Source organism: Schistocerca serialis, chromosome 6 (assembly GCF_023864345.2).
Source record: "Schistocerca serialis cubense isolate TAMUIC-IGC-003099 chromosome 6, iqSchSeri2.2, whole genome shotgun sequence".
NCBI lineage: Eukaryota > Metazoa > Arthropoda > Insecta > Orthoptera > Acrididae > Schistocerca > Schistocerca serialis.
The window spans coordinates 532,025,087-532,039,835 of record NC_064643.1 but is presented as its reverse complement, the minus strand read 5'-3'; the positions used below and the strand labels follow the sequence as shown (position 1 = coordinate 532,039,835).

Genomic DNA, 14,749 nt, shown 5'->3' with positions numbered 1-14,749 from the left:
CACATTATTGAGTGGAAAAATCCAAAATATGTCAGGAGGTTGATTTGTTTGATTCCAAGATTAGCAATTATACGAAGAGTAAAACTAGCTGGGGAGTAAAAAAGTGTGTGAGCTAGCTACCTCTACAAAGGAGACCTTTGCTGGTAACCATGTGAACCAGCAACTTACACCTGATGCCAATGTAGACTTTCAGTTTCCATGCATAATCTTATGTTCACCTCAAGTTTCTATCTTCATTTGTATAGAAGATACAGGCTTATTAAATTAGATGAGTCTCTTTGAAATACCCTTACTTTACTTATAAGCAGAAAATTATCATTAAAAAATTACAAATTTTCGTATATTAAAATTTATATATTTCTGACAATTATACACAGAAGGTAGGGCTCAAAGTAAATCGAGACAAAACAGAGTTCACAGCAATTAGGAAGAAGACAAGAGCAGGAAGAATTTCTTAAGATAGATGGCAAGAGGTTCAAGAGATTACACCAGTTCAAACACTTGGGATTTTGGTTTACCACAGACAACAACATAAAAATGGACATCAAGAAAAGAATAGCAGTGGGAATTAAATGCATGCATTCCTTTAGAGAGACACTAGGCTTAAAATCGATCTCAGTGAACACTAAGATTAAAATCTACAACACAGTGATATGCCCAGCAGTAATGTACGGTTCAGAAACATGGAGCATGACTAAGTGAGAAAGGGGAAAAACTGTTAATATTTGAAAGAAGAGTAATGAGGAAGATATGGTGACAAGTTTTAGATAACAGAGAATGGAGGAGGAGGAAAAACGAGGAAATCTACCTTCTGATGCGACAACCAACTATCCTACAGAAGATAAAAAGCAAAAAGAATACAATGGGTGGGTCATGTAGCCCGTACGCCAGATGGAAGACAGGCGAAGATGACGCTAGCGGGGAAACCAAAAACCAAACGCCCCATTGGACGACCAAGGCAGCGCTAAGTGAACAAGCTAGTGAAGGGCCTAGCAGCCCTGGGAATTGAAGACACCTGGAGGAACTTGGCACAAAACAGGAAGGAATGGAGGCAGTTTGTGGAAGCAGCGCGTGGTCTGCAGGGCCTGTGATCGCTGAATATCTATCTATCTATTCCTGCAGAACTTGTCAACAGTTCAGTGCATTGGTGTGCATGTTAGAAAATTTTGTAGCCTGTAAGCCAGTAATTCATTGGTTTTTGACTCTGTTGTCTCTTACTTAGAAATCCTTACGTTCTTTTTCGTGCATATTCTGTAATTGTTTCTTTGTGCAGAGGGGTACTGTGCAATGCACATACTATTCTGGCAAAGAAGGCCTGTTTCTAGTTCACATATTGAAACACTAACAATTTAGTCTTTTACTGTAGATGTAAACCGTAATTGCATACATCTTCCTATTACAGTCCAACCTCAGTGACAACGGATACATTACGTAAATGGTGTATAGGTGCTATCAGTGAAGTAGCAAATGAAACAATGGAAAATCCAGGATGGAATAACGATAGTATTATGAGAAGGATAGATTGCTCTTCACCATGTACTGGACATGTTGAGTTGCAGACACACCCAACAAAAGACTGCTAAATGTTTGAGCTTTTGGCCAAAAGGCCTTCTTCTAAAGTAAACAATACTTGCTCGTACACCCAAGCACAAATCTCACACACATCACTACTGTCGCTGGCCGCAACTGCAGATAATGGGAGAAGTGATCTGGTCAATGTATGTGAATTGACGGCTGTAGTAGGGAGGTGGATGGTGCGGGGGGGGGGGGGGGGGGGGGGGGCAGTAAAGTGCTGCTTGTAGGAGCATACAGGGATGTGGTGGGGACAGGGTAGGGCAGTTAGGTGCATTCGGGAAGTTAGATTGTGGCATGATTTGGGGGGGGGGGGGACTGGGAAAGGAGAGAATTAAAAGGACTGTGGGTGTGTTGGTGGAATAGAAGGCTGTGTACTGCTGGAATGGGAGCAGGGAAGGAGATAAGTGGATGAAGGACAGTGACAAATGAAGGTCGAGGCCAGGAGTGGGGTTATGGGAACATAGAGTTCCCAAGTGCACAATTCAGAAAAGCTGGTGTTGGTTGGAAGGATCCAGATGGCGCAGACTGTGAAGCAGTCATAGAAGTGAAAAACATTGTGTTTGGCAGCATGCTCACCAACTAGTCCAGCTGTTTTTTGGCCACAGTTTGTCGGTGGCCATTCATGCAAACAAACAGCTTGTTGGTTGGCATGCCCAAGTAGAATGCAACATAATAAAACTGACATAGTAAGTTGTTTCAGTGACAGTTTTTATTTCTAGAGAGGAGTTTTTTGCATGCAACAGCATGTCAAAGAAGACTATAATCAAACATACATTTCCAAACTGTGTGATATCCTTCGTTGGCAAGGTGACATGGCCGTCTCATTCCCTAAATTTAGCATTCCAGATTACTGGGGTTATGCGAAGGAAAGTGAGGTGTGTCATTACAACACTCTAGTGTCGCTTAACAGATTGGAGTGACTTGTTACTGATTTGCAGTTAAATGACATGCTCCATTAGCCCAGCAGCCTTTTATGGTCTATTTCTAAAAGTGAGACTTGACTTTTTATTATAAAATGTCTTGAGCAAGATTTCACTTCTGTGCTCACTTATAGATATATATCATATTCGAGTCTGTGCAAAAATCATATGCAAGAAATGCCTTTTAATCTTCCTAGGTGAATCAATTTTGGAAGACAGTATTTAGTGTTTCAGTCTTCATATTATCATCTGCCATAATGACAAATAACCTTGTGGAAAAATTACTTTGATCCATTAGTTGGCTTAATGGGGTACGAGAACTGTTCAGCCTTATTTGACCATCCGACATTTAAAAGCTTGTTTTTCAAATTCATTGAACACTTGTCACACAGCTGTTCTTATGCTTGTTTTGACTTGATTAACCTGTGGTTAAATGATGATGGCATCCTCTTGCCTAAAATATTCCTGAGTTAAAGTAGTCCCCCATTCGGATCTCCGGGTGGGGCTACTCAGGAGGATGTTGTTACTAAGAGAAACAAAACTGATGTTCTATGGATTGGAGTGTGGAATGTTAAATACCATAATTGAGCAAGCAGCTTAGAAAATTTTATAAATGGAAATGGGTAGGTTAAAGTTAGATGTAGTGGGAGTTAGCAGAGTTTGGTGGCAGGAGGAACAGGATTTTTGGTCAGGTGAATACAGGGTTATAAATACAAAGTCAGTTAGGGGTAATGCAGGAGTAGGTTTAATAATGAAGAGAAAAAAAAGGAACGTGGATAAGCAGCTATGAACAGCACAGTGAATGCATTGTTGTAGCCAAGGTAGACACAAAACTCTCACCCTCCACAGTAAAACAAGTTTATATCCTAACTAGCTTTGCAGATGATGAAGAGGCTGAAGAAATGTGTGATGAGATAAATGAAGTTATTCAGATAATTAAGGGAGACAAAAATTTAATAGTCGTGGGACCTGGAAATCTATAGTAGGAAAAGAAAGAGGAGGAAAAATAATAGGTGAATATGGACTGGGGGGGGGGGGGGGGGGGGAAGCTGTCTCATACAAGTTTGCACAGACCATAGCTAACTCTTGTTTTAAGAAACATGAAAGGAGGATGTGTACAAGGAAGAGACTTGGAGACACTTGAAGGTTTCAGATTGATTATATAATGGTAAGACAAAGATTTCAGAACCAAATTTTAAATTGTAAGACATTTCCAGGGGCAGATGTTAACTCTGACCACAATTTATTGGCCATGAACTGTAGATTAAAAGTGAAGAAACTGCAAAAAGGTAGGAATTTAAGGAGATGGGGCCTGTATAAACTGAAAGAACCAGATAATTGCAAAGGGAGCATTAGGGAACTATTGACGATAAGAGTAGAGGAAGAATGGGTAGCTTTGAGAGATGAAATAGTGAAGGCAGCAGTGGATCAAGTAGGTAAAAAGACGAGGGCCGGAAGAAATCCTTTGGTAACATTAGATATATTGAATTTAAATGATGAAAGGAGAAAATATAACACGCAGTAAATGAAGCGATTGAAAAGGAATACAAATGTCTACAAAATGAGATTGACAGGAAGTGCAAAATGGCTAAGCAGGAATAGTTAGAGGACAAATCTAAGGATTTTGAAGCATATATCACTAGGGAAAAGATAGATGCTGTCTCCTGAAAAATTAAAGAGAACTTCAGAGAAAGAGAAACAGCTGTATTAATACCAAGAGCTAAGGTGGAAAACCAGACCTAAGCAAAGAACTGGAAGCTGAAAGGTGAAAGGAGTGAGTAGAGGGTCTATGCAAGGGAGAAGCACTTGATAATATTATGGAAATGGAAGAGGACTTAGATGAAGATGAGATGGGAGATATGATACTATATGGAGCATTTGACAGAGCACTGAAAGACCTAAGATGAAACAAGGCCCAGGAGTAGACAACATTCCATTGGGATTACTGATAGCCTGGGGAGAGCCACCGATGACTAAATTCTTCCCTCTGGTGAACAAGATGTATGAGACAGGTGAAATGCCCTCAGACTTAGAGTATAATGTAATAATTCCAATTCCAAAGAAAGCAGGTGCTGACAGGTGTGAAAATTACCAAACTATCATTGTAATAAGTCACAGTTGCAAAATACTAACACTGATTCTTTGCAGAAGAATGGAAAAACTGGCAGAAGCCGACCTTGGGGAAGATCAGTTTGGATTCCGGAGAAATGTTGGAACATGTGAGGCAATACTGATCCTATGACTTCTTATAGAAGATAGGTTAAGGAAAGGCAAATCTATGTTTATTGCATTTGCAGACTTAGAGAAAGCTTTTACAATGTTGACTGGAATATCCTCTTTCAAATTCTAAAGATAGCAGGTGTAAAAGGGAAGCATTGGTTGAGAAGGGTCTGAGAAGGGGTTGTAGCTTATCTCTGATGTTATTCAATCTGAGCAAGCAATATTGAGCAAGCAGTAAAGGAAACCAAAGAAAAATTTGGAGCAGGAATTAAAGTGCAGGGCTAAGAAATAAAAACTTTGAGGTTTGCCAGTGACATTGTCATTCTGTCAGAGCCAGCACATGACCAACAAGAACAGTTGAACAGAATGGACAGTGCCTTGAAAGGAGGATGTAAGATGAACATCAACAAAAACAAAACAAAGGATAATGGAGTTAATCACATGATGCTGGGAGAATTAGATTAGGAAATGAGATACTAAAAGTAGACGAGTTTTCTATTTGGGGAGAAAAGTAATTGATGATGGCAAAAGTAGAGAGGACATAAAATGTAGAGTGACACTGGCAAGAAAAGGATTTCTGAACAGGACAAATTTTTTAACATCAAATACAGTTTTGAGTGTTGGGAAGTCTTTTTTTGAAAATATTTGTATGGAGTGTTGCAATGTGTGGAAGTGAAACATGGATGATAAACTCTTTAGACAAGAAGGGAATAAAAGCTTTTGAAATGTGATACTACAGAAGAATGCAGATCAGATGGGAAGATCACACAACTGATTAGGAATACTGAATAGAACTGGGCAGAAAAGAAATTTGTCGCACAACCTGACTAGGAGGAAGGATTGGTTGTTAGGACACATTCTGGGACATCAGGGAATCACCAGTTTAGTACTGGAGGAAAGCATGAAGGTAAAAATTGTAGAGGGAGACCAAGAGATGAATACAGTTAGCAGATTCATAGGAAGGGTTGATTTTCTTCAATCTTCTGTATTTTTACCTTCATTTGTGCATTAGTGTTCTGTAGACCACATCAACAAGGAAAGCCTCCAGGGGTATGACACGGGTAAAGTTACACATTAAGGAAACAGAAGGAAGTCATAGAAACTTAATCTGTGTAGTATATCAACAATAGTATCAGAATACTGCCTAATGCTATTTATGCTTATGTTGTCTTAATTTAATCATATAAATTAAAGGGAGGAGCTGTCAGACATTTCTAAAGATGACTACAAAAAATGTTTTGAACAGTGGAAGCACCAGTGGGACAAATGTATTAGTTGTAACGCAGGGTATTTTGAAGGGGATAATGTTGTTTTGTAAACAATTTGAAAATATATAGCTTTTAAAAAATAATTCTTTTTTTTCTGTGCACTTATCTATCAAGCGCATGGTCAACGGTTCTTTTAATCTTGAGCCAATGTTCTTATAGATGTTCCTGTCCAGAGCTAAATGTGTGTTGACTCTTTGAGAAATGCCACTCGGCCTCTGTGTCTAGTTTGCTCTTTCTAACTGTTTTAGTTGTCCATTGTACTTTGACATCATTGTTACAACAATTATTTCATGGTCACTTGTGAGGGCATGCTGTAAGAGGATGTGTTATTTGTTTCCATTAGAGATAATGTATTTTCATCTTGATTAAGGTTCTGAACTCTGTGTTGCCCACTGCTTACATAACTGTAACTATCCCATTTGATTATTGAATGATTAAGGCCTCATCCAATGATTTTGTTATTGTGGAACTTGTGTATTACTGAACTGAAGTTTTTCTCTAAAGTTTTTGTTTACATCTGGGAATGAGTCTGTTGGTTGTTAAAAATATCTAATTACAAGTTAATGCCCATCTTTCATGCTAAATCTTGTCCAATCAATCTCCCATACAGCTTCAATTTCTATCTCAGAGGAATTGAGTTTCTTGTCCACTGTGAAAAATACATCACCTACATTTCCCATTAGATTACCATTTCAACCAGGTGCGGCTCATAATTAAATGCTCTGAAGTGGAGCTGCCCCAAAATGTGCATTGAAATGCATTTCTAAATAATGTTTTACAGAATTTTTTAGGGCTTGGTATGTGATACTGAGAAATGTTTCTCGAATAAGTAGTAACTACTCTTAAGACTGCACCTTGAAATGTTGCTTAGCTATATGTAGCAGAGGTTTGGGGGCATAGCTGCCTCAGAGTACAGCTGTCATGGGCATCCAGAAGGCTCTGGTGTTCTAGCCTGAGGGTGTCCTACCAACCTGCACACAATATTCACATTTCACCGCTTATACATCCAAAGGGAATGAACAGAGCTGCTGAAACTTCACTATCAAATCCCTGTCTCTATATATCTCTATTATGCTTTGACGTGCTTTGATAGTACTTTGGACAGTATTTTTGTTTCTGACATTGGCTATAGTTTGCAAATGTCTTGCTAGAGTACTCTGCAGTATGGTAGCATAAGTATCACCACCTAGGAAGAGTTTCATGAATGATTAGAGAAAAAAGTATGCAAAACATACCCTGCGTATGAAAGATCTTCCATTACTTGGTTTCTTTGCTTGCTGATTGCAGGTAATGTGCATTATTAGCAAGTTTCTTTTTGTGAGTGTATTATGCATAAGTTTCGTGAGTTTTGCTTTCTTACACGTAACAGCAGCATACCCCAAGTTTGAAAACAACACAATATGATGTCAATGTGCAATTTATCTGGTAAATTTTTGGAACATGCAGTTAAGATGAAAGTGAAGGAACTTGGTATGCCCAGATCCGATGTAAACAAAAATAAAGAACAAGAACTGTATAAATCAAGACAAGGGTATAGTAGCACAAACCAATATACATTGCTGCTGAGTGATTTTGTGTGCTGTGTCACTTATGATGCATATTTTTATAATACACAACTGTAAATATGACGAATATGGTGTGTAAATGACATGGCAGTTACTTAGCCAAGTCATGTCAGCCAATCACAGCACAAGATATGTGAAATCATGGAAACATCACTGTTTTGTCAGGCAAACTTATAGACTCCACAGTTTCAGCTTACATAACACTAAACGTCTGAAGTTTAAAAATGAAAATACCAAAAACATAAAGCAAGCAGCAAAGCTAACATATGCCACATTAAAGATTCCTCCAAAACATGGCTTTCAATACAATTTGTTGTGGTAAATTGTTGGGAAATGTGACATTGTGGGATAGATAACCTGCCTATAGATTTTATCTTGCAGTTAGCTTTTGATGTTATTTAGTAGTTGTTATGAAACGGAAAAAAGATGCAGCATGTAAAAAATTTGGCTAGAGTGCAATATTACCATTCCCTCCCTCCCATCCCATCTCATTCCATCCCATCTATCCCTCCTATTCCATCCAATCTATCCCCCTGGTTATAGTGACAGACTGATATGTAGCATAGCCTCAGGTCAAGGTTAGTTGCAACCTTCCCCAGTATGGAAATCGCGAGCCACACCTCCTTTCGTCATACATTTAAATTACCCCAAAAATCTCACTGCTGTCAATTTATAATGTTAAGAGGCTTTCTGTACCTAGTAGTATGTGAACACTTTAAATTCTAACACTTTGTTGCAAATGCTTTAGTTATTAATCATTAGGATTTTAATGCTCTAACCTGTGAGGACATTTCTTCTGATTGTATACTGATACTTTGGGGTCTCCTACAGTTATTGTAATCTGGAATGGCTGAAAAGTCACCTAATCTAGAAACAAAACCCTGGTGTGTACCCCACACAGTTAGCAATTTTTGTAGCAGCCCCTTTTGTGTGGTACAAACCTGACCCATTTAATGCAATACTACAGTTCTCAGTCCTATGACAGATGTCTAGGGAGTTACAGCCTAGTTTCTCACAGAGTTATCAAACTCTAATTCAAGTACTCCACCTGACTCAGAACCAGGGGTTCACAATAAGTTCGGTTGACATTGCTACGGATTATGAGCTTCCTTAAAACTTGATCAAGGCTGTTCTTCTCAACCTACTCTGCTACTCATTGGAGTGATAAAAGTATGACCTCTGAATCCAGATGAGAGGCATTGTTGCTTTCAATGTGCCCACAATCCGCAGTTAGTTGTAAGCTGTTCCCACACTAGTTGCCAGAATAGCTCCTTCAACAAGTTTACCTTGTTTTCCTTTCCATTCCATGCTGCCATTTTCCAAAGGGTACCACCATCCACCATACATTGGAACTGCCAGTAATTTATAGACCCCAGCTAGTTTGCATTTGCCTCATCTTCACGTTGGAGATAGCAGGTTTCCTAACATGTTAAGTGAGTTTCACTGACTTAATTTCAGTTGCAGTGGAACACAGCACTTCAAATGTGTTTTATTGAGGACAGCTGTGACACTCTTGAGTTCTCCATGGCCCCTGTCTTAATTATACAGGACACTTAGCCTCACCAGTGACACATCATTCACAGTCAAGTAGATGAGTGATAGGTCTTGTACTTCATGTAGAGCAGACAGTAAACAGAGGAGAGGATAGTGCTTGAGGTTCACGAGCCTTGGTAGCCATCTCAACACACCCATTCACAGCAACTTCCATGACAACAGTAAAATCGGGGAGACAAATTTTTTTTTAATTTTTATTTTTTTATTGTTTGGTCATGAACAAGCTAGACATCAGCTTTAATTTACAATAAATACAGATAAAATACACTGATGAGCCAAAATATTATGATTGACTGCCTAATAGCTCATCCATCTTTGAAATGAAATAAATCATTGATTCTACATAATCAAGGGTCTGACAATTTGTTGGTAGGTTTGTGGAGTTGTGTGGCATTATATGCCTATGCACAGCTTGTGCAATTTGTGTAAATAAAGGGTCGCTGACTTGCGTATGTTCTGATGGCACTCAATAGTGATCCAAATGGAATTTTTAGAATTACATCAGGTGAATTTGGTCACTGAGACAACTACATGTGCTCACTGTGCTCCTCAAACCTGTCTGCGTGTCTTTGATTACTACTACAAATCTCATGCAAGCACAGGAGAAAGCATAAGACTGCTCCCAACAGCCTGTGTTTGTTGCACACAGCACTTTTTGAGCTGCCATTCACCTTGATAACTGTATTTGTGAGGTTGACCATCGACCTAGTGTGATTCACTCAAAGAGCCAACATGTTTCCATTGATCAAAGGTCAAATCCCAATAGTCCGCTGCAGTCGTAAGTGACGGTACCATTGGATGAACACATGAACATGTAGAGATGGTCTGGTGCAGAGCTCCATGCTCGACAATGTGTGATGAATGGTGTGCTCCAAAACACTTGTCCGTGCACCAGCAATGTGCTCTTTCAGCAGAATTCGGACAGATCGCCATCTATCCTACTTTAAAAGGCACATGAGACTTCTGGTCTCATGTTCTGTGAAGTTGTGGATGTCCAACCATTTTGTGCCTAGTGGTAGTTTCACTGCCCTTCTACCTCATTACATAGATTATAATGACAGTAGCACATGAACATTCGACCAGCTTTACCATTTTCGAGATACTCGTTCACAGGCCCTGTGTAATTATAATTAGCCCTTTGTCAAAGTTGCTTATCTCAATGTATTTCCCCACTTGCAGCCCATATCTTTGCTAGGGTGATCCCACATCCATGTCTGCTCCACTTACACTCATTTTGTTATGGCATCACGTGCCTGCAATACCACCAGACAGCATCAAATGTTGCAGTGGGCAGTGGTCATAATGTTTTGCTCATCAGTGTATGCTGTTGCTGAAATAGAAACTGTAAGTAACAAACTCTGATATACTATGAAATATGTTATGCACAGCTCTAAAAACTTCCAAAAATTCTCAGAAATATATCTATATTTATAGGGATAAAAACTGAAATTTGTCATGAAAGATTATTTTTGAATGAAGATACTACTACTAAAGTTGTTTAAAGCATAAATGTAGAATTCAGATGATGCCACAGCTGAAATTTCATTTTTCGTAGCACTCAACATTCAAAACTACTCAGCATACCATGACAAGTGCACACGCTTTGATATAATTAACATGGAAAACACATTTAAATTTTACATGAAGTTTTAGGACCCAGGTTTTCAAAGTGAACACACCTGACACATGTGATTTTATTTTGACACACTGGATCTACCAGGAATCAGCTTATACACACAAATATAATTAAATAAATGTCTGAAATGCATGGATTTTGCACTTAGCTGGTTTCTTCACACCTTCTGCATTAGCGTACCAAAGATGAACACTATAGTGTTAGTATTCCTGTATATCGTATTAAAACAATATAAAATGTGGAGTACAGAAAATGCCATCTTCGACATGAGGCAGGTAGGAATGCTGTTCTAACGCTCTACTGAATTAGACCTTGTTGCATTGTTTCTTTTTCAGACACAAAGACAGACCATTGTGTGATGGTTGTGGTTTGCAAACATCTTTACACTACGTGACGGTAGAAAGGAGATTGTTTAGTAATGACATGGCAGTCCAAGACTTTATATGTGAATGTACACTTTGTTTTAGGTGATGACAGGAAACTCCTCAGGAGTATTATAGTTCTTCTTTCAGATTCTCTTTTTGACCTCAAAATTTTAGTACTAAGAATGTGGCTATCCTTAACTTTTAACATCCTTATTGTGGCAAACACATCCTTTAAGAATCATTTTTGTTATTTACTATACTGTTATTTCATCCACGTTGAAATGTTTTTTGGAAAGCTGCAGTTGTTTGACAGAAACAAAGCAAAGCAAAGCAGCTGCATGCCTCATATCTTTTTGGCCTCACTGTTTCTGGGCAAACAGATGAACACGTTCTTAACATTTACAGAAAACTTAAACAGCAGCAGATACATTTGTGCACTGCGACCTACATGCTCACATGTTAGCAGCGCATTGCTCTGTGCTGCACAGGTCACTCAAAATGCCACCCACTAATAAGAGTACCAAACTGACTTTGAAACAGCAAGACAAATATCTACTGCAAATTAGTTCAAACCTTTTCTCATAGATAAACTCAGTGGTTAGGTGGGAAAGTGTAAGACAACAAATCCAAACACCCAGGATTCAGTCCTGCCACTGCTAGAACTTTTTTGTCATTTATTGCTTCCTTCACCTGTATTCATGGATTGTTAGTGTGAAATATGTCAAACTGCACTGTGACTCTTGATTCAATTTTTTAAACAGTAGCTCCCCCTGTAACTGGCTGGGTTCAAATGTCAGAGAAAGCCAGTAGCATAATATATTGAAAAGCACAATGCCTACTAAACCATTATGGTGTTAACATCAACATTTAGCTTGAGGGTGGCGCTGTCTTCGTATATTTCAGTAATTAAAAAATTGATAACCAATAACAAAATTCAAGACAATGCACCTGACACCAGGAGAGTGTGCGTTCCATATATTGGTGTTATTTAACAAAAAAAAAAAAAAAAAAACACCTGCTGATGGGTTTATATCATACAATATAAAAACGTCTTTATCCTCCAACAACACATCATTTAGTAAGACACTGCACATCATAAAAACAAATACTAATAAATTCTCCAATTCTGCCATCTGTAAGATAAAGTGTAACGTGTGTCTACTACAATATGTAGGGCAGACAGGCCAAACTTAAAGACCAGATTCAAGGAATATATAATTGTGTTTTAATAAAACACACTGGGTAAATTTGCATTTGGTATCTACATATGTGTCACATAACATGCTTTTGACAATACAGACAATAACCAGGTTAGTGACATAAATAAAGGCTAAAAAGTGAACCTATATGTAGAATGAGAAATTTTCATACAAAAAAGAACAAAACGATAAAATACAGTTGCAGTGAGCTTTCTAAAAGCTTCACTGACCCACTGGTTAATTATTGGTAACAAGGTACAGCTGTTTCTGCTGTAGCAATAAAAAGGATGAAAACCAGAAGTCACCTGCGACTCAGTTACATAAATATGTTATAAAATATAGTATCTAAGAATTTAAATTTACGATGTGTATGTAAAAACTGCAAAAATAGGAAATAAATACTAAGTACTTAATATCTGAATTGTGATGAATTATTTAATTTAGTTGTTTTCTTAGAATTGTCATCTGCACTCTGGAATTGTTTGGGTGATTTTTGACTTACGATGCTCTACCTATCCTTATTTATACACTGTTTGGGCTATTTATGTTTTGATACACAATTCAGTGTTACAAGTTTATGTATGCAGTAACTGTATATTGTGTTCAGATTACTGGAAACCTATCTAAGCAATTTTATCACAATTTATAAACTTCAGCAGTGTATCTGATAAACATGATATATTGTAACTATTGGAGAGCAAAAAAGAGATATAAAACTGATGACTTTCATCCAGCTGCTACATCTGAAAAAACTCAACTATATGTGCTTGAAGATCAGGTGTAAACACACCAATTATGCCTTCGATGTTAGTTGTAAATGAGACTGACATAGATAACTGATGTTGGTATTTTTCTACTTTTCAAGATAAATTTCTATTTGTCACCTGCAGTGTTGTATTATCTATGTGTGTAAGGGTGCTAAAGTTGTGCACCATGCAAAGCTAATCTTGGTGATGATGGGGGCGATGATGACAGCTAGAACCTTGCAGCATTTTTTAAATAAATGAATGACTGGGAATGGAGGGGTCACAGCACAATTATTATAAGTCCTTCCCAAGAACTGGAAACAATTTTCAAACAATGTGTGCCTATCTTCTGATTTAAAGGTTAGTGATAGGAGTATAAGAACCTTTATACCAAATATACTTGGGTTCTTTTGGAGCTAGAATCTATAATAGACGTCTGTCGCAGATCATAGCCGTCAAAACAGTAAAAACTTAGGTTCAAAAGTTTTTACCTAAAATTTGTTTGTAATAGTCAGTACATTGATTTTGCTTTGTGTATATATTCAAGTAGTAAGAATTGTGCTCACAATTGTCCTTAGTGTGTATGTGTGTGTCTAATTTTCCAGCAGTTAATGGCAGAGGAGCGCAATGTGTCGGACAATTTAACTGTTCTTCCTCTACCAGTTGTGGACAATGACAGCATCAAAGTTTTACTTGGTTCGTTAACATCAACACCCTCAAGTGAAGCAGCCATAGTCTACGCAACTGGTGTTAAATTTGAAGATGATCAGTCTGACAACAGAAGGTATGTTCAAATCTTAATTTTTATCTCTTTCACATACTTCATATATTATCCCAAAAGAATGATTCGAGACATGTGGCTAGTTGCCTCATATACATACTAACTGTGTGAAGGTTTCTGCACAGAGTACTGGTGATATTTCTATTTTAATGGCTGCAGTAATGGCCCGCAGCTGGGGGCACAGTTATATACTTTTGAGTGCATAAGAACAAAAATCTATCAATAGATTCTGAATCTGTGATTAGAATCTGTTACTGCTTGACTGATAAGTGCAGATGATGTGGGCACCAATGTCATGGATTTTACATTACATTACATTACGGTGCACAAGCTGTATTCCATGGATCTTTTACAGAGTAGTCTCTGGCGTGTGGAAATAAGTCAGTGTGTTCCACATTCTGTCTTTACATGTACCAGTCATGCCCAACTGATCACCATGTAATCCTCTGTTGGTGGTGTCATCGGATGCAGTAGGGAGGGGCATGTCGTCAGTTCACTGTCCTACCATTTCTTGATCTTTGAACCAATACTAATGGGTTAAATAGCTCCTCAGTAGCCTCATGAGGCTGAGCACATCCCGTACCAGTCCTCCCACCAAGGAAAAAATCTCAGGCATACCAGGAATTGTACCTGGGTCCCCCACATGGCAGTCAGCTGTGCTGACCACTTAGCTATTGATGTGGATGAAAGAAGTTGAAGATTTAATTTAAGTGTAATACAGAGGCATTACTTTATTACAGGGCTAATTTTAAATATAAACTAAACCAAACTAAAATATTACATTTAAGAATTTGTGTGAAGAAAATCTTCAGTGGAATAGAAGAAGGTGCGGAAGTTCTTTCATTCAGTAGCCGGCCGGAGTGGCCGAGCGGTTCTAGGCGCTACTGTCTGGAGCGGCGCAACCGCTATGGTCGCAGGTT

The 14,749-nt window shown here is 38.3% G+C and overlaps 1 protein-coding gene across 3 annotated transcripts in view; it reads left to right on the top strand.

Annotated features, from left to right (window-relative positions):
- The window catches only part of LOC126484560 (trafficking protein particle complex subunit 8), a 271,243-nt gene that overhangs the window by 109,720 nt on the left and 146,774 nt on the right, over window positions 1–14,749 (top strand). For 2 of the 3 annotated variants that reach the window (XM_050108119.1, XM_050108121.1), the window contains one exon: window positions 13,654–13,832. In XM_050108119.1, coding sequence (XP_049964076.1) covers window positions 13,654–13,832 — 179 coding nt within the window. The remainder of the gene's footprint in view (window positions 1–13,653; window positions 13,833–14,749) is intronic. The other variant, XM_050108120.1, reaches the window with a different exon arrangement.